This window comes from Amphiprion ocellaris, chromosome 3 (assembly GCF_022539595.1).
Source record: "Amphiprion ocellaris isolate individual 3 ecotype Okinawa chromosome 3, ASM2253959v1, whole genome shotgun sequence".
NCBI classification, from domain to species: Eukaryota; Metazoa; Chordata; class Actinopteri; family Pomacentridae; genus Amphiprion; species Amphiprion ocellaris.
In genome coordinates this window covers 36,430,080-36,452,317 of record NC_072768.1, presented here as the reverse complement: position 1 = coordinate 36,452,317, position 22,238 = coordinate 36,430,080, and the positions used below count along the sequence as shown (strand labels likewise).

The 22,238-nt window shown below is 38.7% G+C and overlaps 1 protein-coding gene across 1 annotated transcript; it reads right to left on the bottom strand.

Annotated features, from left to right (window-relative positions):
• Positions 1-564: 564 nt before the first annotated feature.
• Positions 565-21,842, bottom strand: fcsk (fucose kinase). Its single transcript, XM_023284651.3, has 23 exons — positions 21,430-21,842; positions 20,083-20,234; positions 19,039-19,089; positions 18,826-18,951; positions 18,590-18,662; positions 16,629-16,726; positions 16,464-16,544; positions 16,000-16,119; positions 14,607-14,778; positions 13,820-13,926; positions 12,887-12,988; positions 12,620-12,793; positions 11,611-11,684; positions 11,146-11,501; positions 8,630-8,864; positions 8,383-8,549; positions 6,942-7,169; positions 6,716-6,859; positions 5,240-5,359; positions 4,954-5,141; positions 3,438-3,537; positions 1,677-1,900; positions 565-1,026 (listed from the first exon to the last, which is right to left on the bottom strand). The coding sequence occupies exons 1-23, from the start codon at positions 21,509-21,511 to the stop codon at positions 955-957; spliced, it is 3,246 nt and encodes a 1,081-aa protein (XP_023140419.2). The 5' UTR covers positions 21,512-21,842; the 3' UTR covers positions 565-954.
• Between the last annotated feature and the right edge of the window lie 396 nt (positions 21,843-22,238).

Genomic DNA, 22,238 nt, shown 5'->3' with positions numbered 1-22,238 from the left:
ATAGAATGTGTCCATTTAATATAGATGTACCCACAAAAAAAATGACCTTGCGCTGAGCACAGGCGTGTGTTATGCATGTGTACGTTATGTACGGATACTGAATCATATGACCTAAATATGTAGCAGGTGGCGGGAATTGATGGGACTCAGAAACACCCCCACGATTTAATCAGTTGTTCCTTGTATCATTTCCAACAGATAAGTCCTGATAAGTCCACAGTGGTGGATTTGTAGTATTATCACAATCATGTGATGGTCAGCAGGCAGCTGATGTAGTGTTCACTTGTTGTCATAGTTACAGTGACACCGTACTGCTATCTCACAATGACACAGAAATCTTTAACAAATCTGTGGATCCAGACTATAAGCTGCATCACTGCCAAAATCTAATCACTTGGTCCTTGTGACATTTCTGACCTTCCCTGAAAATTTCATCCAAATTCATTAGTCTGTTTTTGAGTAACATTGCTAACAGACAGACGGACAGACAGACCAACACAGATCGTCACATAATTCTGCCACGTTCCTTAATAATCATTAAAAAACACCAACACTCTAAAACAATGACCTCTTTCAATATTTATTCATTTACTTTACAGATCAATACTCATGGTCAGTTAGTGGACAGAAGATTTTGAATAAATCCCACTTCTTCATCATCAAAAACAGATAAAATATATAGAAAAACATATCAGCTCTGGCAGAAATGCTGCTGTCACCAGCTCTACAGCTAGTAACAAAAACGGATATATAAAACATTATTGATCATGAGTGTTTGTAGATGTTCTTTTATAAGAAATCAGATGCATCATCAAGATGGGAAATGTTAAAATGCAATCACCGTTCAATAATCAGCACTGTTCAGTGATCTAGATTCATTATTCAAATAAAAACAATTAAACTTATCATTTTTACACAGTTTTACCCATAAATGTCTCATTTTCTTCCTCTAAATCAGGACAGTGGCAGGACAGTGATCCCGTCCATGTCCAGCTCCACTGAGTGCACACTGAAGTCTCCCAGACCCTGAAACAAGTTCAGTTTGAGACAGAAAAAACATTTAAAATGCAATTAAATGAAGGTTAGAATAGCTAAATAATCAGAAAGAATATTTGTAAGGACAGAAATGATGGGCAGGTAGTGGTTACTGTTATTTATCAGTAAATAAAAAGCACATCTGTCCCCTCAGGTTGCTGATTAATGGTCCCTCCACTGCAAAGAAACTCAGTGGAGCATCTTGAGGTAAAATCTTTGACTTAAAACAACTGTGAACATATTAAAGCTGAGCTCTCATGACATTATTAAATGTTGTTCATAATCTGACGCTGACACTGTTCTGTTGTATGTCTGTTCATATTGTTGCTCTGTATTTCTGGATTTTTATGTTGTTTTTGTGCATTTGATGTTGTATTTGTAAGTATTTGAGCCCTTCTTTGTTGTTGAATGTTTCAAATAGTAACAGTTGTGTAAATTATAATGAATAAAATATATGTCTGCCACATGGTTCATATAAATATTGTCTTTGTGCACATTTTTGTATCTTTATGTGGTTGTGTTTCTGTGTAATTGTGTATTTTGGATTGTATTTCTGTTTATTTCTGTTGTATTTTTAATAAAAGTGTGTATTTTTGTGTTGAATTAAAATAAGCTCTGACCCGACCTGTCCTGGTTCTTACCGGTGTGTTGTTCAGAACCTGCAGCACTGCCTCCTTCTGTCGAGGCTCTCTGGTCAGCAGGTAGAGGAAGCCTCCTCCTCCGGCCCCGGCTAGACTCTGACCCAGAACCAGGGGCCTCAGGGCCTCCATCATGGATCTAACTGAGGCCGGTTCACAGCCAGGAGCCATCAGTTTCTTCTGCTGCCACGACTGGTCCAAACACTGGCCCAGTCTGGACAGAGAACCTGGGAAGACATAAAATAATCAACAAGCTACAGCTGCTAACCTGGTTTTACTTGTAGTTCCTGGTTCTTCTTTAAGGAGCAGCTCAGTGTTTAACGTAATGACTTTGTAATACAAACAGATGTAAATCTAACAAAACTTAAAACTGAATTAAGTATGTAATAAACATCTAGCTTAGCTGAGCAAAAAGACTAAAAACCGAGGAAAAAGCTAGTTTAGCTTAGCATAGAGACTGGAGGTAGCTAGCTAAATTTGGCATAAAGACCGGGAATGGGCAAACAGTTAAATTAGCTTAGCATAAACACTGGAAACCGGGAAACGGTTAGCTTAGCATCAAGACTTGAAACAGAGGAAGACAGCCTGGGGGAAACTACTAGCTTAGCTTCACATAAAGACTGGAAAAGGGTTAAACAATTAAACTTAAGAACTGAAAACAAGACCAAGCAGCAAGCTTAGCTTAGCAAAAAGATTGGAAACAGCTAACTAAGATTAGCATAAAGACTAGAATGGCTGGTAAATAGCTAGTTTAGCTTAGCATAAAGATTGAAAACGGGAAACACTTAACATAGACTAGCTTAAGGGCTGAAAATGGGGGAGACAGTTAACTTAGCATAAAGACTAGAAGTAAGGGGAAAGAGCTGTCTTAGCAGAAAGACTAGGAACAACGCAAAATTGCTAGCTTAGCTCAGTATAAAGATTGGGAACAAGGGTAAACAGTTAAATTAGCATAACTTAAGAACTGGAAACAAGATCAAGCAGCAAGCTTAGCTTAGCATAAAGACTGAAAACAGCTAGCCAAGTTTAACATAAAGATTTGAAAGGAGGGTAAATAGCTAGCTTAGCTTAACTGTTTCCTTTAGCACAAGCCTGGAAATTGGGGGAAACCACTAGCTTTGCTTAGCATAAACATCTGAAACAGGCAAACAGTTAACTTAGACTAGCTTAGGTACTGAAAAATGGGGGATACAGTTAGCTCAGCACAAAGACTAGAAACAATGAGAAATAGCTAGCTTAGCTCAGCATAAAGACTGGAAACAGAAGGAAACTCCTAGCTTATCTTAGTATAAGATTAAAAACGGGGAAAGGTTAACATTTGTTTGGCTTAAGGACTTACAATGGGGGAAACCATAAGCTTAGCATAAAGACGATAAATAAGAGGAAACAGCTAGCTTAGGTTGGCATAAATGCTAACAACGATGGGAAGTTGCTGCATTAGCTAGCCATAAAGACTAGAAACAAGGGAAACAGCAGTCTTAGCTTAGCATAAAGACTGAAAACGGGAAACAGCTTGCCTGGCTCTGTCTAACGGTGAAAATATCCACCTAGCAGGTCTACAGATAACTGATTAATATATTGTGTTTGTTTTCCAGCGCTACATGTTGGACTATTTCTTGTCTGAAACCATAAAAATAAGGACTGTGCAGTGTGTCGTTTTGTGTAACGACTGTGGGCTGCTTTTTGTCTGGTTTTATTTGTCCACCTATTCATAAACTGTTTGTAGTTTGAGGTCAGTAATTGATAATAAATAAACCATGTCACCATCTAAACAGGCCCTGGTGCATTCCTCGGAGTTGGACACGAGCTGCTGGGCGTTCTGGACCATGGAGGGCAGCCGGCTGTACCAGCTACGAACCACATCCTGCAGATGAAACCACCACCATCATCTCCAATCCAGAGCAGCGCAGAGCAGAGCAGGGTCATGCATTTTTAATTCTGCTTGTTTGTTAAATACATTAACAGGAAGGCTAAATAAAAGAACCATTAACGTGTCTCATTACATTTGAACAGTAAGAAAGCAAGAAGAACAGTTGTAATAAAGCTCTACACAAAGACTATGTGAGGTTTAACCATCTCAACTCCATGGGCAGTTTTCTTTGCTCTTTGCTCACATTTTTCCTCACTGTGGGCCCATTTTTCTCTGCAATACAAAGTCCTTCACCTCTATGGAAACAGAACAACCATGACGAATGGCGCAGTTAGGTATGTCACGTATCAATGCTATAAATGATTGTAAAATAGAAAAATAGTTGAACTTCATTGTTTCTTTCTTTGACAACCAGTAGGAAATAGTATGTGCAACTTATTACAATTGTCTAAATGGTTTTATGAATACTGGAGAAATTGTGACTCTAGTCATAGACATCTTACAACATATATATATGCATATATATGACACATATGTTCATTCATACTTGTCTCCTGTCTACTCTATGTAAACACACCCTGCAGTTCAGCCAAAGAGTTCCTGGATTTTTGTCACATGACTGCTGGTGGCAGCTAATTCATTTTTGGCTTTACGGCTGCAACAAGTAGCACCGGAATATTTTGTTTTTCATAGAATCTGGCTAAAGCAAGCAGTACATTTTTGGCATTAAAAAAAAAAAAAAAGACGCATAGACTACAATGATTTTGATTAAATATGATTTTAGGCTTAATGTGGTTAAGCTTTGATTAGCAAATGATTAGTTCAAGGACTGTCAGAAAGATGTAGATTCTGTCTATTTTAACAATTTCTGGCTCTGACAAATCTAAAAAAATGTCTTTTTTTGTAAATAACATGCATTTCAAACACACTGGCGAGTTTTGGGATTCAGAGGGTTAAACTAACACTTTGATGAGAATATACTCGTGCAGCATCACCATGGCAACAAAACATTTTCAGCTTATCCCCCAGAAAGGAAACCCTTGTGATTTAACTCCTTGATGCCTGAGTTTATTTACAATTATATTAAAAAAATTATTATTTGTGTTTTTGCTTTCCAGCTGATGCTAAATTAAGTGGAGACCGTCAATGTGTCTGTAGCACATAAAATAGATATATAATAATAATAACAGATATATGATAGTTTAGGTCCCACTCCGACTGGTCCTACGAGAAATAAGTGCTTGCAAAAGGTTCCGAGGTACGTATTGAAAATGAACAAAGTGGCATGAAAGCTGAATGAAAGCGGTATGATGCGAATTTGTGACAATCGGTGTTACGGGGTTAACCTAGAGAGGAGTGGTACAGTTTAACGGATGGGAATCTCTGACCTGCAGGTGTGAAGGTACCGACCTGCAGCAGGTTTCGAGCCAGCCGGGTCTTGCCGGTGTAAACCAGCAGGAGGTGCTGCTCCAGAGAAACCAGGAACTTCTCTGAAAGATGCAGACGCTCCACCTCCACCTGCAGAGGAAGAGACGCTCTGGATCGACCCACCTTAACCCCGCCCACCAGACCTCCAACCTGATCCTGCCAACCTCCACCTGGAACAAGACGAAGAAGAAGAAGGAGGACATAGGAAAGGAGGAGCCATTTGAAGTAGACCACACCCCCTTCAGTGTAACCACGACAACAGACAAACCTGTGGTGAGTATCTGTTCCAGGTAAAGCACTGCATGGATCAGCGAGTCCGTGTTGTAGGTTCGGCCGGTGCATCTGTAGACTGCAGCCAGCAGCGCCCCCGCCAGGATGCTGCTGGTACCTGCAGGACAGAAACTCATCAACATGCTGAACTTCTTCCATCACATACAGCTGGGTTTTATTTCGTCTCGCTTATTTTATTGCAGTATTTTAAGTTGTTAATGTCGCTTTTCTGTTCTGTCGTTGTTGACTCTGTTTATTACTGGCAGATGTTGGTTTTCTCTGTTGTTTTACAACAAAAATCAGGTTTATGTAGATGTTTTTATCATCCCTGCTGCCCTATTTGTGTAGATGTACTTTTTAAGTTTAGCTGTAGATGTTTGTCATTTTTATGTACTAGTAGAGATGTAGTTTGTTGTCTTCTGACATTACTCTTGTTTATTATTATTATTCATTTGCATAATCTTAGTTTAATATTTTGTTTATTTAATTATTCCTTATTATTAGGGTCCGAGCACCACGAAGTGGTACGAGGAACCTATTGAAACCCTAGGAATTTTTTTTTTCCATCGGCCAGGAAATCGGCATTTTTGACACCCTAAACATACACGAAAACACATGAAAATCGCCACACACACCAGGACTGGTGAAAAATTTGATATTTTAGAGGAATGGCACACGTGCGTGCCAAAATGGCTCAATAGCGTCCCCTAGAAAACTAAGAAAATTCAGCCCCCGGGCCGCGTTTGACCTAGAGCTACAAAATCCGGGCCGCTCGGATGCCAGGACCCGTCCAACACTGCTTGCAGCTTTAATTATTATCATTATTACTACTTTTATATTTATTTTAGTTAGTTTTTTTCTTTCTCTGTTTCTGATGTATTTCAGATCTGGTGAGCAGCTCTGGCCAGCTGTGGATAATATTAATAATAATTGTATTGCTTTTTATAGTATTTTATTATTACTAATACTTCATTTTAGTGTTATTTGTCATTGTTATTATTACATTTTATTTATATTAATTTTCTTTTTTATTATTCCTTATTTTGTTACTCTTTATTATCTTATTATCTTGTTCTATGCTATTATTATCAATTTTTATTAATTTTATTTGGTACATTATTTAGTTTTTGACTTCTTTTTATTATTAATTGATTATTGTTACAATTTTATTTGTTTTCTATTCTTTTTTCTGTTTTCCTTATTGATTATTTCTGTTAATTTATTGTAGTATCATTTATCATTGTAATTACTCACTTTGCTTATATTATTTTTATTATATAATTCATTATATTATAATAATATTTATATCATATTAATTGCATTGTATTGTATCTTTATGCTATTATTAAATATTATTATTCATATTAGCATGTATTTCATTACTCCTGTTTTTATTAGCAATAGATTATTGCTTTTATCTAATTTTATCTATTTATAATTATTATTTTATTACATGTGCTGCTCTGTTTCTCACCCAGTCCAGATCCAGTTGGCAGCTCAGACCAGCTGTGGATCTCCAGCCCTCCTCTCCACCTCTCCTTCAGCTGATGCCCCAGAGGATGCTGGGAGTCCAGCGACACCAGACCGCTGCAGACACACACCGCCTTCAGCAGAGCTCCTGCAGCACAAACACAAAGTAAAACTCAGCCTTTCGTGTCTGCCTCACCCTGTTTACACCATTTAACCAGTGGGTGCTCTACCAGGAGCGTGAGGCTGACAGTAGTCCTTCAGGTCATCCAGGCTGTTGCACACGATGGTAGAGGAAGCTGCACTGTGTCGCCCTCCGCTGCAGCTGACCAGCACCAGGCGAGGATCAACAATGAGTCGAGCTCTGGCACCAATAGGACGCTTCCCATCGACCTTCACGGCAACGTTGGTCACAGAGCCGCCGTGCTCGAAGGCGATCGGCGGAGTGTCACTCCAGCCGCCTGCAACACAAAAAAAGAATCAAAACTTATTTAAGAACAGAAAAGTTCAGCTGCTCTTTATCAAACAGCAACTCATCTTTATCTTTGTTAAGTGTTTCTTCTTGCAAAACTGAAAACTACGCTTTGAAAACACATCTGATGAAGCGTAAATTGTATTTTGTTTTCATAAACCTTGATCTAGGTTACGTTAAAACCTGGTGTGAAAGTGTGGACACTTATTTGTAGTTTTCACCATTTTCTGTCATTTTATCAACAAAATCATTAATTGATAATTGAAAATGTAAGTGTTAACACTGGACAAAAACGTCATCTAGTACAGCGGCCTCCAACCTTTTTTGCCCGACAGACCAGTTTCAAGCAACACAATTTTCTACGGACCAGTCATGACGCACATAACAAATAATAATTTTTTTTTTAATTAAAAAAACGTGTCATAAACTAATAAAATTTGTTTTTTTGCTGAGCATGTGTTTACTTTTTCTTCTGTTTTAGCAAGAAGCTCTCCAGAGATGTATTCTTTTTATTCATTTTGGGAGGGGTGAGATTGATGGCTTCATTTAACTGCATGAAAACTGATGGGAAACAAACACAGATGGAAGTGACAGGAAGACGATCTAGTCATTTTTCAAAATAAAACCTCACACAGACTCCGCCGGAAACATAATAAAAAACAAAACGTTTTTATTCTTTCTGTGGTACTTGGTAGTTGGGGACCGTTGCTCTAGCAGGACAACAAAGTAAAAATGTTGTTTTGTATGAATTAGAAACTGGCATGTTTGGCAGCTCTTAATCAAACAGTAGCTTATCTAAACTCATCACAATCTACAAAAAGTAAAACAGAAAAAGCACTCAGAGCGCAGTACTCCACCAAGTCTGCTCAGTCGTATCATTTATGATGAATGCAATCATGTGATCGTTGGCAGGCAGCTGATGTAGCGTTCACTTGTTGTCATGGTTACAGTGACGCCGTGCTGCTATCTCACAATGATACAGAAATCTTTAACAAATCCGTGGATCAAGATTATAAAAGGTATCACTGTCAAAATCTAATCACTTGGTCCTTGTGTCATTTCTGACCTTTCTTGAAAATTTCATCCAAATCCATTTGTCTGTCTTTGAGTAATGTTGCACACAGACAGACAGACGGACGGACAAACATACGCCGATCCTCACATAACTGCTGCATTTCTTGGCGAAGTAATAAAATGCTGACCTGCCAGGTCCAGTCTGGCCGGACACTCCACTTCCTGCCACTGTCCAAAGAGCCGGACCTCCCCCTGTCCAATGGAGATGAATCTCTGCGATGACATCACAGCCTGACGTAGCAGCACCTGGCCGGCACCCTCGTAATGCCTCGCCGCCCGCACCAGCAGGTCCGGCCTGTAGGGGGCAGTAACACCGACATGCATCATTAAAAACCCACCAAACCCACAGAGTAAAACCCAGAGCGTGATGCCTACCTGCTGAGCCACTGCTGTCTCTGTGTGGCGAGGGCGTAGACTCCGCCTCTCAGGTCACCCTCCTCCAGTAGGAAGTAGGCGGAGCTCCAGGCCTCGTTAGCGGCCGGTCCACTCCTCAGACCCCCCCTCCCTCCCGCCATGCACACCAATACATCAGCAATACAGGACAGACAGCGAGCGGCCACGCCCAGCTGTGGTCCAGGCTCCACCCCCTGATCCATGCTCCCCGCTGCGACTGAAAACACATGAGAATGTTCTGTAAAGATCCTCTGTTTTAAACTCACATAAACCAATTTAAAGTCAGCAGTTGGTTAAAACCTCAACTATGTTTGATGTGTTTTTACATTAATTTAACTCACACTACCTTATTTATTGGAGCAACTTTGTGATCTTCAGAGTTACTGGGAGGTGGATTTTGGTACATCTGCACACTCAGTTATCGTATTTTGCAGCTAGATTATTGACAGCTGTCAGGCTTTTTAAATTATTTTGTTGTTTCACCCATGTGCTTTAGACTATTATACCTAAAAGTGACAATACAAACACTTTGTATTTAAATGTTCCATAATGTTCCTTAAAAAAAGCAGAGTAACCACTTTATGGATGGTAGTGACTAGCTTTTGGATGTTGGTAACTAGCTTAGGGATGCTAGTAACTATGCTGGTGGCTAGCCTAGGAGTGCTAGCGACTGACTTACAAGTGCAAGTGACAAGCCTAGGATGCTAGTTGCTAGCATAAGAAGGATACTAACTAGTCTATGGATGCTGGCAGCTATCCTATGGATGCTTGTGGCTAGCTTTAGTATACTAGTAGCTAGCCTGGGGATGCTGGTGATTGTCCTATGGAAGCTTGTGGCTAGCTTTTGGATGTTAGTAGCTAACTTAGAGATGTCACTAAGTAGAGCAGGAATTCAAGTGACTGTCTTACCGGTACTAGTGACTAGCCAAGAATGTCTAGCACGATAATGCTACTAATTAGCTTATAGATGCTATAAATTAGCCTAGATATGCTAGTAGCCAGCCTGGGGATGTTAGTGACGAGTCTTGGTATACTAGGAATGAGCTTTGGGATCCTAGTAACTAGCCTATGGATGCTAGTGACTATTCTATGAATGTTTGTGGCTAGCTTTTGGATGCTAGTAGCTAGCATAGAGATGTTAGTGACTAGAGTAGAGATTCAAGTGCTGTCTTACAGGTACTAGTGACCAGCCAATGATGTCTAGCATAATAATGGTACTAACTACCCGACAGATGCTAAAGATTTGTTATATGCTACTAGATAGACTAAGGATTGCGGTAACTTGTAATGAGCCTAGGGATCCCAGTGACCAGCCTACAGATTCTAGCGACTATCTATGAATGTTTGTGGCTAGTTATGGGATGCTAGTAGCTAGCAGGGGATGTTCGTGACTAGAGCAGGAATTCAAGTGACTGTCTTACAGGTACTAGTGCCTAGCCAAAAATGTCGATTATAATAATGCTACTAACTAGCCTACAGTTGCTATAGATTAGCCTAGGTATGCTATTAGCTAGCCTGGGGATGTTAGTGTTGAGTTTTGGCATGCTAGGAATGAGCCTTGGGATCCTAGTAACTAGCCTACAGATGCTAGTGACTATTCTATGAATGTTTGTGGCTATCTTTTGGATGCTAGTAGCTAGCATAGAGATGTTAGTGATAGAGTAGAGTGCTGTCTTACAGGTACTAGTGACCAGCCAATGATGTCTAGCATAGTAATGGTACTAACCACCCTACAGATGCTATAGATTTGTTATATGGTAGTAGCCGGACTAAGGATGTCAGTAACTTGTCTAGATATGCTAGTAATGAGCCTAGGGATCCCAGTGACTAGCCTACAGATTCTAGCAACTATCCTATGAATGTTTGTGGCTAGTTATGGGATGCTAGTAGCTAGATGGGGATGTTAGTGATGAGTCTTGGAATGCTTGGAATGAGCTTTGGATCCTTGTAACTAGCCTACAGATGCTAGCGACTATTCTATGAATGTTTGTGGTTAGCTTTTGGATGCTAGTAGCTAGCATAGGGATGTCAGTGACTAGAGTAGGGATTCGAGTGCTGTCTTAAAAGTACTAGTGACCAGCCAAGGATGTGTAGCATAATAATGGTACTACCCACCAGATGCTATACATTAGCCCAGGTATGCAAGGGGATGTTAGTGACTAGACTAGGCATGCTAGTAATGAGCCTTGGGATGTTACTGACTAGTCTACAGATGATCGTGACTATCCTTTGTGGCTAGCTTGGAGGCATGTTAGCAACTAGTGTAGGGATTCTAGTGACTCTACAACAGATACTAATGACTAGCCAAGGAGGTTTAGCATAAGAATGCTACTAACTAGGCTATGGATGCTAGAGACTGACATTGGGATGCTGGTAACTAAAACTGCAGATCCTAGTGAGTTGGTACGTTCATAAAAAACTACAAATGTTTTCATGACACCCGTAGTCTTCTGTAATGACACACTGTTGAGTAAAACAAGGTTGTATTTCAGACTCACTCTTGTCCAGTGTTTCCAGCAGCGCCCCCTGCTGGCCTCCCAGTACCGCGGCCCTGAAGTTGGGCAGCAGGCAGACGTCGGTGCGACTCCTCAGGGCGTCGGTTATCCTCCTCCTCCCCGCCAGGAACAGCAGCTCCTCCTTCCACTGGAGCTCCGCCTCCTGGTGGGTGAGTGACATCACCTCCTTCAGAGAGAGTCTCCAGGCCTCCCTCCACCTCCTCAGACAGCCGGGCCCCCCCAGCAACCAGCCGACTCCTCCATCCAGACCCACAGCGCCTCCTCTGGGGTGGAGGACCGGGAAGAGACGGGCCTCCAGGAGGGAGCGCTCTTCTCCTCTGACCCACAACTCCTCTGGCCTGAAGAGAGGAAGGAAAGAAAAGAAGGAAGTGGAGTGTAAAAGATTTACAATTTGCTTATTTATGACGTTCATCTTCTAATATTCTTGTACTGAGACATAAATCTTACTGCATTCCTGTCCTGCTGAAGAACAAGCTCCATTCCTGGTTGAGGAAGGAGGCGTCACTGTCATCTGAGGAGACCTGAGGAGGAGCAAGTCACATTATAATCTTTGTTTTCTAGCTTTAGAAGGAAATTATGCTCTGTGATAAACAGATGCTTTAGTCTTTACAATTTTATTATAATCTGAAGAAACCTTGCTGCGTCCAAAACCTAATTTCATTTCTTCGGTTTTTAATTTGTTGTTTACTAGTTTTCTTTAGTTGATATTCATACAACTTTTCTCATTTCTACAGTTTGTGTACATATGAAATAAATTATTAGTCAACCCAAACTAACAACTCTTTCATACAAATATGTGTTATTTAAATTATTAACTCCTTATAAACAACAAAAATGTGAAATTATAAGCTTATATGTGCAAATCCTTTCTGATTATTGCCCTTTAAAACTACAACACTGTCAAATGTAAACCTGAAATTAGGTACAATTGTTGATGAGAATGGTGGAAACCAGGAGACGTAAAATTTAAAGACAGGTTAACAGGTTCACTATAAAAGTTTACAAAACAAAAAACGTTAAAATTTTTCAGCGGAAAATTTCTTCTTAATGTCCTACATTTTTGTGGACATTAAAAAATTATGTAGTAATGTATACTTTTAAATATAATTGTGTAAGTGTTTCCTTTATTTGATGTTTGTAAAATCAGGTAAAAGATTCATAAATCAGAAAGCCTAAAAACTGAAATAAAATACTAAAATATCATTCAAATTAAACAATAAAACATTAATGAGTGTGAAAGCAAAAGCTTGACTGTAGAAATAGCAATTTGACAAAAAAATTAAGTTACTGTTATTTCTGAAAGCTTTTACAACTTTGAGCCACAACTCGGCACACTAAGTTTGCTTAGTTGTCATGTGCGAACTCAGTCTGCCGACGAAGACCATGAGACGTAGCTGAAAGCTCCGATGAAGCCGGCATCTGGACCTTGAGGGATAATTATTCTGTTTTTTTCTACCTGCAGGTCGTCGTTTGCTCCCATCACCGTGTAGACGTTCAGCTTCAGCTCCCCCAGCTCAATCCAATGTCCCTGGATGATGATGTCACTACAGAGCGCCAGCTGCCTGATGCACGGCGACGTCGACAGCTCGAGACCCGACAGCAAACAACCCGACGGGATGTTCAGAGGACCCTAGAGGACAGTTAGAGGGAATATTTATTTAGTACTGTGGCTAAAAGAACCATAAAACTGATTGAGCTATAGCGGTGTACTTATCCTCCTAACCTGCAGGTGGCAGTGTTGCACTACTGCACCGGTCGCCACGGTAACGTCTCCTTCCAGAACGCTGTTGATCACCCGGCCTCCTTCGCTCACCACACTCTCTCTCTAAAGGTTGACAAAACAAACAAAACAGATTAGCTAAAGTGTCAGTAATTAGTTGTGTGGTTCCTCAGGGTTCTATTCTTGGTCCTTTATAGTTTCAGTTTAGTTAAGGTTGCTTCAAATAGGGATATTCCAATTAAGTTTTTTTTGTTCCTGATCCAATCTGAATGATTTAGCATCTGATAACAAGTCCTAATCAGGTAGCATCTACCTGGGCAATACACACTTGCAGTATTGCAAATTAGCTGTAGTACCTGGTTTTGCCACAAGATGGAGTTTCTTACTGTTTAAATAATGTAGTGAGCAGGGGAGGCAAACAGTATTGAGCATTGTGGGGGTTTAGCTAGTAAATGGGCACAATGACAAAGTCTTCAGTGACGCTTAATGACCTCCACTAATGTGAAATTGAGCTGGGGTCAACTACGATAACTTGAAATAGTAGTATTAACAAAGTATGTCTACGGTACTAATTTTGCCAAAAAATTACCAATTATTAGTAGATAATGCTCCATTTATAAAGAAAGTTTTGTCATTTATGGCACTTGCAATGAGAGGTCATGGGAGCGAAGGGTCGGGCTTAAGTTTGTGCGGATACTGACCAGTTAAAATTTACTTTAAGAGGCTCCAATCTCAATCCTAAGATTTAGATCAGGACATTTCTAGCTTTAAATAATCTTTTCTGTTTAGCTGTCATCAACATAATTATGATTTAAAGCAGTGTTTGTCCAGTATTCTCTCTGATCTAGCTCTCTTTTTAGTAAATATCTTAACATCCAGTGGAGGAGACTAATTAAGTCCAAGCTCTCAGCTAGTTGTACTGAGTAACAACATCACCTGCATGTGGGACAAAGTGTTTCTATCTGTCCAATCACGGGTCAGTCGGTCGACGTGTCGCTTCCCAGATAGAGTCATGTAGTCATAGCGACCGCCAGGAACGTACACTGCAAATATGAACACAGATTTATTTATTATTTATTGTACAGTATGTACAATGCAACACAACTAAGCTCAGCAACTTGGCAAAGCATGAGCGTAAGCTTCATTTGAATCATTTAGCAGAGGTTCTGTGGATCTTTCTGAGCATCAAACAGGTCATTTTCTACATTTTGGTGAATTTTAACGAACCAAATTGTTCCTTTTCTTCATCACTGTCTTCATTTATGTAAATGAAAACACCACATTAAGGCACCAGGTGATGATTCACAATATAATGTAATGTTTGTGGCTCTAATTATATTTCCACAGTAGATTTACAGGTTGTTTAAGCTCACAATTCATATTTTTTTGAGTAAAACTACCTGAGTAAAAATAGACCTGTCCCTATCTGATGCATTGTTCCATGTATTAGTAATGTTCTATCTATTGTTTTTCCAATTAAAAGTCCTGTGCTTCCTTTGTCATTTTCCATCATTTCTGTTGGTTTAAGGAGATTTCTTCCTGTGATGCATCAAATTCAGCACATTTCAATAGTCAAATATTAAATGTTAAATAACTTTTCACCTGTAAATATTTTTATCTGCTGCTTGTTTCTTTTATCAGATCAACAAAAATACCACAAACAGATTTTTTCTATTGTCACAGAACCTGCTGTTTCCACTTGTATTTAACAGAATGAACTGACCCAGACTGAGTGCAGCTCCTCTCAGGATCTTCCACAGCTCCGTCCTGCCGCTCCTCACTGACGCCCCCTGTGGTCCGAACGCTGAACTGCAGCTGGTTCTGTCTTCGCTCACAAACTGGTCCAGAGTCAGATCTGAGCAAAGGCACTTTAAAATGTCCAGGAAGAGCGAGATCTGAGGAGGAAACACAACATGGAGGCTTCGAACATCTGTTTTCATCTGGAGACACTGAAGTCAACATGAATGTTTACCAGAAAACAGCTGACAGCTCCACAGCCATCTACTGATGTTTAACAGAATCTGCTCAGAATCTCTGGAACACATAATCTTATTATTCAGGCAAATTTGGTGAAAATATTATAAAAATATATTATAAAAAAAATTACATCAGTTTTTATTTTTTCGATAGACTACAAATCAGGGTGGAATTTCACTATAGCTGACTGCAGCAAGCATGAGTTTTCGATTTTAATTTAACTTATATTTGTGATTTTCTTTTATCTCAATATTTGACCTTTAATCAAATTTTAAAGTTTGCACGTCTTATTCAGATGCAGTTTTTATTTTAAACGACAATTTCATAATTTAACTCACAATTTTTTTAATTTAATATTTTGAATTTAGTAAGTAAAAAAATTGACTCTGATTTCTAACTTATAATTTTCCCTTTTTATTTTCAATATTTTTGAATTTGGTTTCAAAATTCTGACTTTTAACTCATAATTCTGACCTTTAGACTTAGTTTTCTAAAATTTTTGAGTATTTATTTCATATTCATGAATTTCAACACCTTCAAACACAAACTTTTTTTGTAAACCTCATATCCTTGGTTCTACATGTTTTCCATATTTATTCAGTTTTTTTCATTTTATCTCAAGGTTTGCCTTTCTTTCTAATGTTTTTGACTTTTTAAATGAACTTTAACTCAAACACATAAACATTTAATGTTTTATTTAATACTACAGATTTTTTAAACACATAATTTTTAACTTTAAAATGTTTATTTTTTTCTCATATTTTTCACCATTTCACCAGTAATTTATGGATTTTAAATCATAATGTGACTTTTCAACTTCTTTAAACACAAACTGCTGATGTCTTATCTCTAATGTCTGACTTTTTAAGTTAGAATTTTGAAGGTTTTTAAAAAGAATTTTAAATTCTCAAAGCCAAGTGTGGACTTCTTATGTCATGTTTTAAGGTTTTAAAAGCTTCTCTCATATGTTTATATAATTAATAATTTATAATATTGATAACTCAAAATTCTGAGGTTTCATCATATAATTTTGCCTCAATAAGTCACAATAATCTTTTTTATTCATGCCTAATTTTTTCCTACACGCAGTAAAGGGCTTCAGTCCATCCAGAAGAGCACATACAGGTGAATTGAGTTACCTGGAGGGGCGGAGCTCCAGAGTCCAGGCCCAGGTAGGTGCAGCCGTCCAGAGGAGGAGTGACGTGAGTCTGCAGTAACTTCTCTGACACGGACCTGCAGAAGAAGACTGGACCCGACACCTGGTAGCACATATCAGCTAAATAAGTATCACCTCAATTTATACATTAAGTATAAAAAAATAGATCTGGTTATCAGGTTGCAGATTCTGTGTTTTTCTGAACCCAAAAACATAAACATTAATACATTTTAGGCCTGTTTTGGTCATAAAATGTAAAGACTTTCCCCAAATTGAAGATAAAAGCTGTTAAATTTAAGCCCTGACAAAAGTTTTACATTAAATTTGTGGTGTTTATAGCACTCTGACTGAATGCAGCTTATTGTAAATTAACTGTACATCTAACATATTCACAGTGGAAATCAGCAGATGAGATTGATTTTCCTTCACAGGACAACCAGGACCCACCAGTGGCACTTTCCCATCATGCATCACAGCCTGTTGGATCTGCTCCATGGTTCCTCTGTAGATGATGTCTCTGACCCGACCCTGGAGAACAACATCCTTCAGTCAGTGCGTTAATAAAACAACTTCACACTGGTAGGTCAAAATGATAATGAAAGTTTAAAGGACCTGTGTGTCGGACAGATAAACTCCGTGATCTGCAGCGTAGGAGACGTCACCTGGTAACGCCAAAACCCGAACACCAGAGAAACCGTCCCAGGATAGAACTAAACCACACACAGATGGAGTTTAGCTGAAAATTATGATTAAACATCAACAGTTTGATTTAAACTACAGCCAGAGACAAATTAACAACACTCAGGTCTGCTGTTAAATGTAAAAACAAAGTGGTAGTTATAGTAACTTAATGTGAGAAGCTACGTTATAATACTATTTAACTGGATGAAAGAGTACTTTAAAGTACTCTAACTTAATTCAAACATACTTTATAGTAATTTACCTGAATACAGCAGGGTAATTTTACTGTGTAAAGCAGTACTTTATAGAGTTCTAAATGTATCCAGGGATATTTTATAGTAAATTAGCTACATTAAAGTGTACTTTTTACTCCAGAGCTTATAGTAATTTAATTGTGTGAGGCACTACTTTATAATACACTGACTCTATGTGGTGGTAGTTTATAGTAATGTAACTGTATGCAGCAGTGATAATTTATAGTAATTTCAATTATTGAAGCGGTACTTTATAGTACTAGAATTGCATGTAGACAGTGGTAGTTTATAGTAATTTTACAGGGTGATGCAGTACTTTACAGTATTCTAACTCTATGCATTGGTTCTTTATAGTAAATTAACTGTATGTGGCAGTATTTTATAGTACTCTAAATGTATTCAAAGGAGTTTATAGTATTTTAACTATGTGACGTAATACTTTACAATGACTAGACGCAGACATACAGTAGTTTATAGTAATTTAACTGTATGAGGCTGTACTTTATAGTACATTAACTGTATCCAAACAGATTCTGTAGTAATTTATCTGTATAATGTGGTAGATTATAGTAATTTAATCATGTGAAGCAATACTTTGTAGTGTTCTAACTGCATGCAGGGGTAGTTTATAGCAACAGTTTAACTGTGTAAAGCAGAACTTTATAGTACTCTGACCGTATCCAAACAGAGTTTATAGTAATTTAATAGTATACAGTGGTAGTTTATACTAATCTAACTGTGATGCAGTACTTTATCGTACTCTAACTGTATCCAGATATGGCTAATAGTGTACAACAGTGGAATTTTATTGTAATTTAACAGTACAAAGCTGTACTTTATAGTACTCTAACTGTATACAGTGGTAGTCCATAGTAATTTAACTGACTGATGTAGTATTTTAAAAGTACTCTAAGTGTATCAAAACATAGTGGTAGTATTCTAAGTGAGTGTAGCAGTACTTTATAGTGCAACAATTGAATCCAAACATAGTTTGTAGTAATGTAACTGTGAAACAGTACTTATCGGTAAGTACTACAGTATCTAAACACAGTTTATGTTAACCTGTCTGTGTGAAATAGTACTTTGTAGCACTATGACTGTATGCAGTGGTATTTTATAGTAATTCAACTGTCTGAAGTAGTGTTTTATAGCACTCCAGCTATATGTAGACTGAGTTTACTAAAGTAATTTAACTGTGTGAAGCAGTACTTTACAGTACTACAACGGGATGCAGACATAGTTTATAGTAATGAAACTGTATACAGTGGTAGTTTCAATAATGTAACTGTATCAAACAGTACTTTCAATTACTCTGACTGTATCTAAATATAGTTTGTAGTAATTTAGCTGTTTGAAGCAGTACTCTACAGTGCTAATTTATAGTATTTTAAAGGAGTGAACTAGTACTTTCCAGAACAATATCTAGATGATAAGATATAAGATATATGTACTGTATAAAGTGGTAGTTTCTAGTAGTTTAACTGTGTCAAGCAGTTTGTAGCACTAAATGTATCCCAACATAATTTACAGTCAGTTAACTGTATGAGGTGAAGATCTAAAGTACTACAGTAACAGAATCGATGCATACAGAGCACCGTAACTGCATCACAGTATACTCTACTATGTGATGACACCAACCAAAGTCAGGAGGTACAGTGAGGATCATGTCAGTGCTGCAGACCCAAACACCAGGAGGAGAACCAGGACAGATCTGAGGGAGAAAAACCAGCAGTTGTAATGGTTCCCAGTAAACTGAAGTGGAACCAACATAGAGCCCTGAGGTTCATCTAGGTATGTTCATCTCAGTTTATCCTCAAAGTAGTAGTACAAGTCTGTGTATATGTCAGTTTAATTAATATGTGTGTATAAAGCACCTGGTTGCTGAGGGAGTCCAGCAGTAGATCCAGGCAGCAGACCGGAGCTTGGACTTTCTGATCAGGCTTCTCTTGAGGCAGCCAACAGAATGCTCGGCTGCAGGAGCTCCAGGGAAAATCCCGACCCTGAAAGGATGAAAATTAGCCATCTTCGCTGTAAAACATGCCCAGAAATCAGAAAAACAGAATAAACTGCATCACTGCTGGACTTACTGTGTGGAGGATGAGGATGTGAGCATCATCCAGGACGTCGGCTGTCACCACCTTCAAAACAAAGAACAGAAAATAACACGTCTTCAGTCAAACAGCAGTATTAGACTTTAACTGACTGAGAAGATACGATGTGAACATGCAGTAAATCATCTAATATCATCTAACTGGATTTGTAACATGGGAACGTGTTGACCTTGACCTGGAATTTGTAGGGCTCAGTTTGCAACGTGTTGGCTTTGACTTGGAACTTGTTAGTTTTGATGTTAAACCTTTTGGTCTTAATTTAAAACTTGTTGGTCTTGATTTAGAATTGTTGGTCTTGACTTGTTGGTTTTTGTCTAAAATTTGTCAATTTTGACTTGAATCTCGTTGGTCTCGTCTGAGAAGTTGTTGGTTTTTGCTGTGGAACTCCATGATCATGACATGGAAATTACTGGTCACAACTTAGAACTAATTGGTTTTGACTCTGAATTAGTTGGTGTTGACTTGAAGCTTGTTGATTTTGACTTGGAACTTGTAGATCTTGCCTTAGAATTTATTGGTCTTTACTTTGAACTTGGTTTTCAGTCGGAACTTGTTGTTCTTGACTTGGAACTTGTTGGTCTTCACTTGGAGCTTGTTTGTCTTAACATGGAACCTTTTGATCTTGATTTAGAACTTGTTAGTCTTGACTTGAAAAGTATTGGTCTTTACTTTGTTATTGACTTGAAAGTTGTTGGTCTTCACTTGGAACATGTTGGTCTTGATTTGGAACTTGTTGGTCTTTACTTGGAATATGTTGATCTTGACATAGAACTTGTTGGTCTTGACTTGGAGGTTGTTGGTGTGCATTTATTTATCTAGCTGAGTTTAGTCATATTTGTTCTCCAAAGTCAGCAACATAAGGTCTTTTTATTGACAAGTTGTAGGTTTTCTCTTCCACTAAAGTCATTTCTTCGTGACTATAATGAACAACAAACACATAAAACCAGTTTCAATCTTCATGTGGACATCTTACTCCTGTTCAGACAAACTCTACCAGTTGTAGAGGTGTGTTAGACTCACGGTGTGTCCGGCTCGGCTGCTCAGGTGTTCTGCAGCGACCAGCAGAGCGTTCAGTGTCGCCCCTCCGCTGCCCAGCGGCTCCTGGCGATCCCTCACCGTTAAAACCAACGCACCCTGAGGGAGAACGCCACGCTGCTGCCGCAACTCCAACTCTGACACAAACAAACATACAACAGACTTTATAAAAGTTCAGGTGCAGCCAGAAACAAGCAGGAAGTCACATGGTCATATACAATACAACACACTGGGTTTACATGCACATTGGTACATTATCCTGCTTTGATAAACACCACTGACCATCTCAGAATTGATACCTGCCATCATGTTACTCTTAATTTTTCATTGTAAGTAAGAAATATACATTTTAGAAGCTTTTAGCCATGTCTGTGGTGTATTTATTTACTTTAAGTGTTTCAAAATTTACAAGAGTTTAAAGATGTTAATTGGTGAATAGAGTCTAATGGCCTGTTTAGGACTTGTTCTTGACTTGGAAGTTGTTGGCCTAGACTTGGAAGTTGTTGGTCTACACTTGGAACTTGTTGGTCTTCCCTTGGAACCTGTTGGCCTAGACTTGAAACTTGTCTAGGCACCTCCTTGTCCAGACTTGTCTTTAAAACACTATATTTGTCTTCCTGCTGTGCGGTGTGTCTGTTTTTTTTCCACCCATGTGCAGTTACATCTAAAAATTCATGGCAATTTTGATTTGTAGGAATCTTTGTTTGACGGATAGGTTTCTTCTGACTGGAAATTATATAAACAAGTGACAACAGACAGTATTGATGATGGATTATATTTATTTCTATGGTGTTTATTTATGACATTTTCACTAAAATGCCATGTCCAAAATAATTTATGCTTATATGTACGCTAAACTCGATTATCAGAAAGGGATATGGATCATTTTGGACATTACATTTTAAATAGAGACATGAAAAAAATTAATAAAAACCCCCCAAAAACATAGAAATAGTTAAAAATCATAAACATCTCTAACACAATGTCTTATTGTCTTTTATCACTAGTTTATGCCAATTCCAGACAGAAAAACTTGTTGGTTAAATAGAAAATATGTGTGTGACATGAAATTGTTAGTACATTACTAATTCCTTGTAGCATTCAGATTCATTTATCATATTTTTATATTTTATCGAGAGCTTTGTTTTGGGAATTTTTCCACTTCCGTTTTTTTTAAAAAACTCAAATGGCGAATAAAAAAGAAATCTCGACTCTTGAAATAAAAATTAACTGTAAAGCCCCACGCGGTTCATCAGCGACACCTTCAGGCCGTCGGCTGTAACTGCAGGAACAGAGTGCTCAAAGATCGTGTGTTGTAGAGATGCTCCTCACCTCTCTGAAACGAGTACACGCTGTCTTTGTGCTGGCAGGTGAGGACGACCACCGTCCACCGGAACCCACCGCCGTCCGACATCTTCCGGCGGCTCAAAGCTTCTTGTAGCGTCCTAAACCATCCGGGAGGTCATATCTCCACAAACGGAAGGTGTTTAACCCGGTTCGATCCGGTTTCACTCAACACAAACTAGCTACTGTTAGCAAACTGAGGCAGCGGGGCGGGGTTAGCCGAGCGAGAGACGGAGTAGTAAAACTTACGGACCCTGCTTCCGTTAAACCGACACCTCTATTATGTATTTATGGCTAAAAAGGTTATAAAAACACTTTCTGGTTCAGAGAAGCTAATTTCACGCAATGCTGTTTTCTGTTTCCTAGTTCCATCCGAGTGTTTTGACTGCGCGGGCTTCCGTAGCTACAAAATTTGGTGTTTGATTTTAACCTTTGGACCTCTCGGAGGGGCGGTTAGCTCGAAGGACACAGGCAATAAAACTACTTTAAACTCGAGATCTTGTTGCTAAACAGGTTGAATTACGAGTGAGAGGAGCTTTTACGAACAACCTCAGTGTAAATTACGGGTGAATAAAGTCCCGAATTAAATAACCCACTTCTACAAACACAACAGATTACATTTCCGGGACGTCCCGGTAAAAACGGGATATGTGGCGTCTGAAGATCAACAATCTGTGGGTGAAGAGTTTAATCTCATTTCAGAGGCTGATTTTTATTAAAAGTCAAGATATTTGACTTGCAAAGTCACATTTCTGAATATATAAGGTCAGAATTATGAGCTATGAAGTCAGGATTTG

Coding starts and splice junctions, on each gene's coding strand:
- fcsk (XM_023284651.3), bottom strand. CDS start 21,511: ATGTCGGACGGCGGTGGGTTCCGGTGGACGGTGGTCGTCCTCACCTGC. Junction 12,794..12,886: donor TGCAACACTGCCACCTGCAG/GTTAGGAGGATA, acceptor ACTGTCCTCTAG/GGTCCTCTGAACATCCCGTC. Junction 5,360..6,715: donor GCCAACTGGATCTGGACTGG/GTGAGAAACAGA, acceptor TCTGTCCTGCAG/GTACCAGCAGCATCCTGGCG.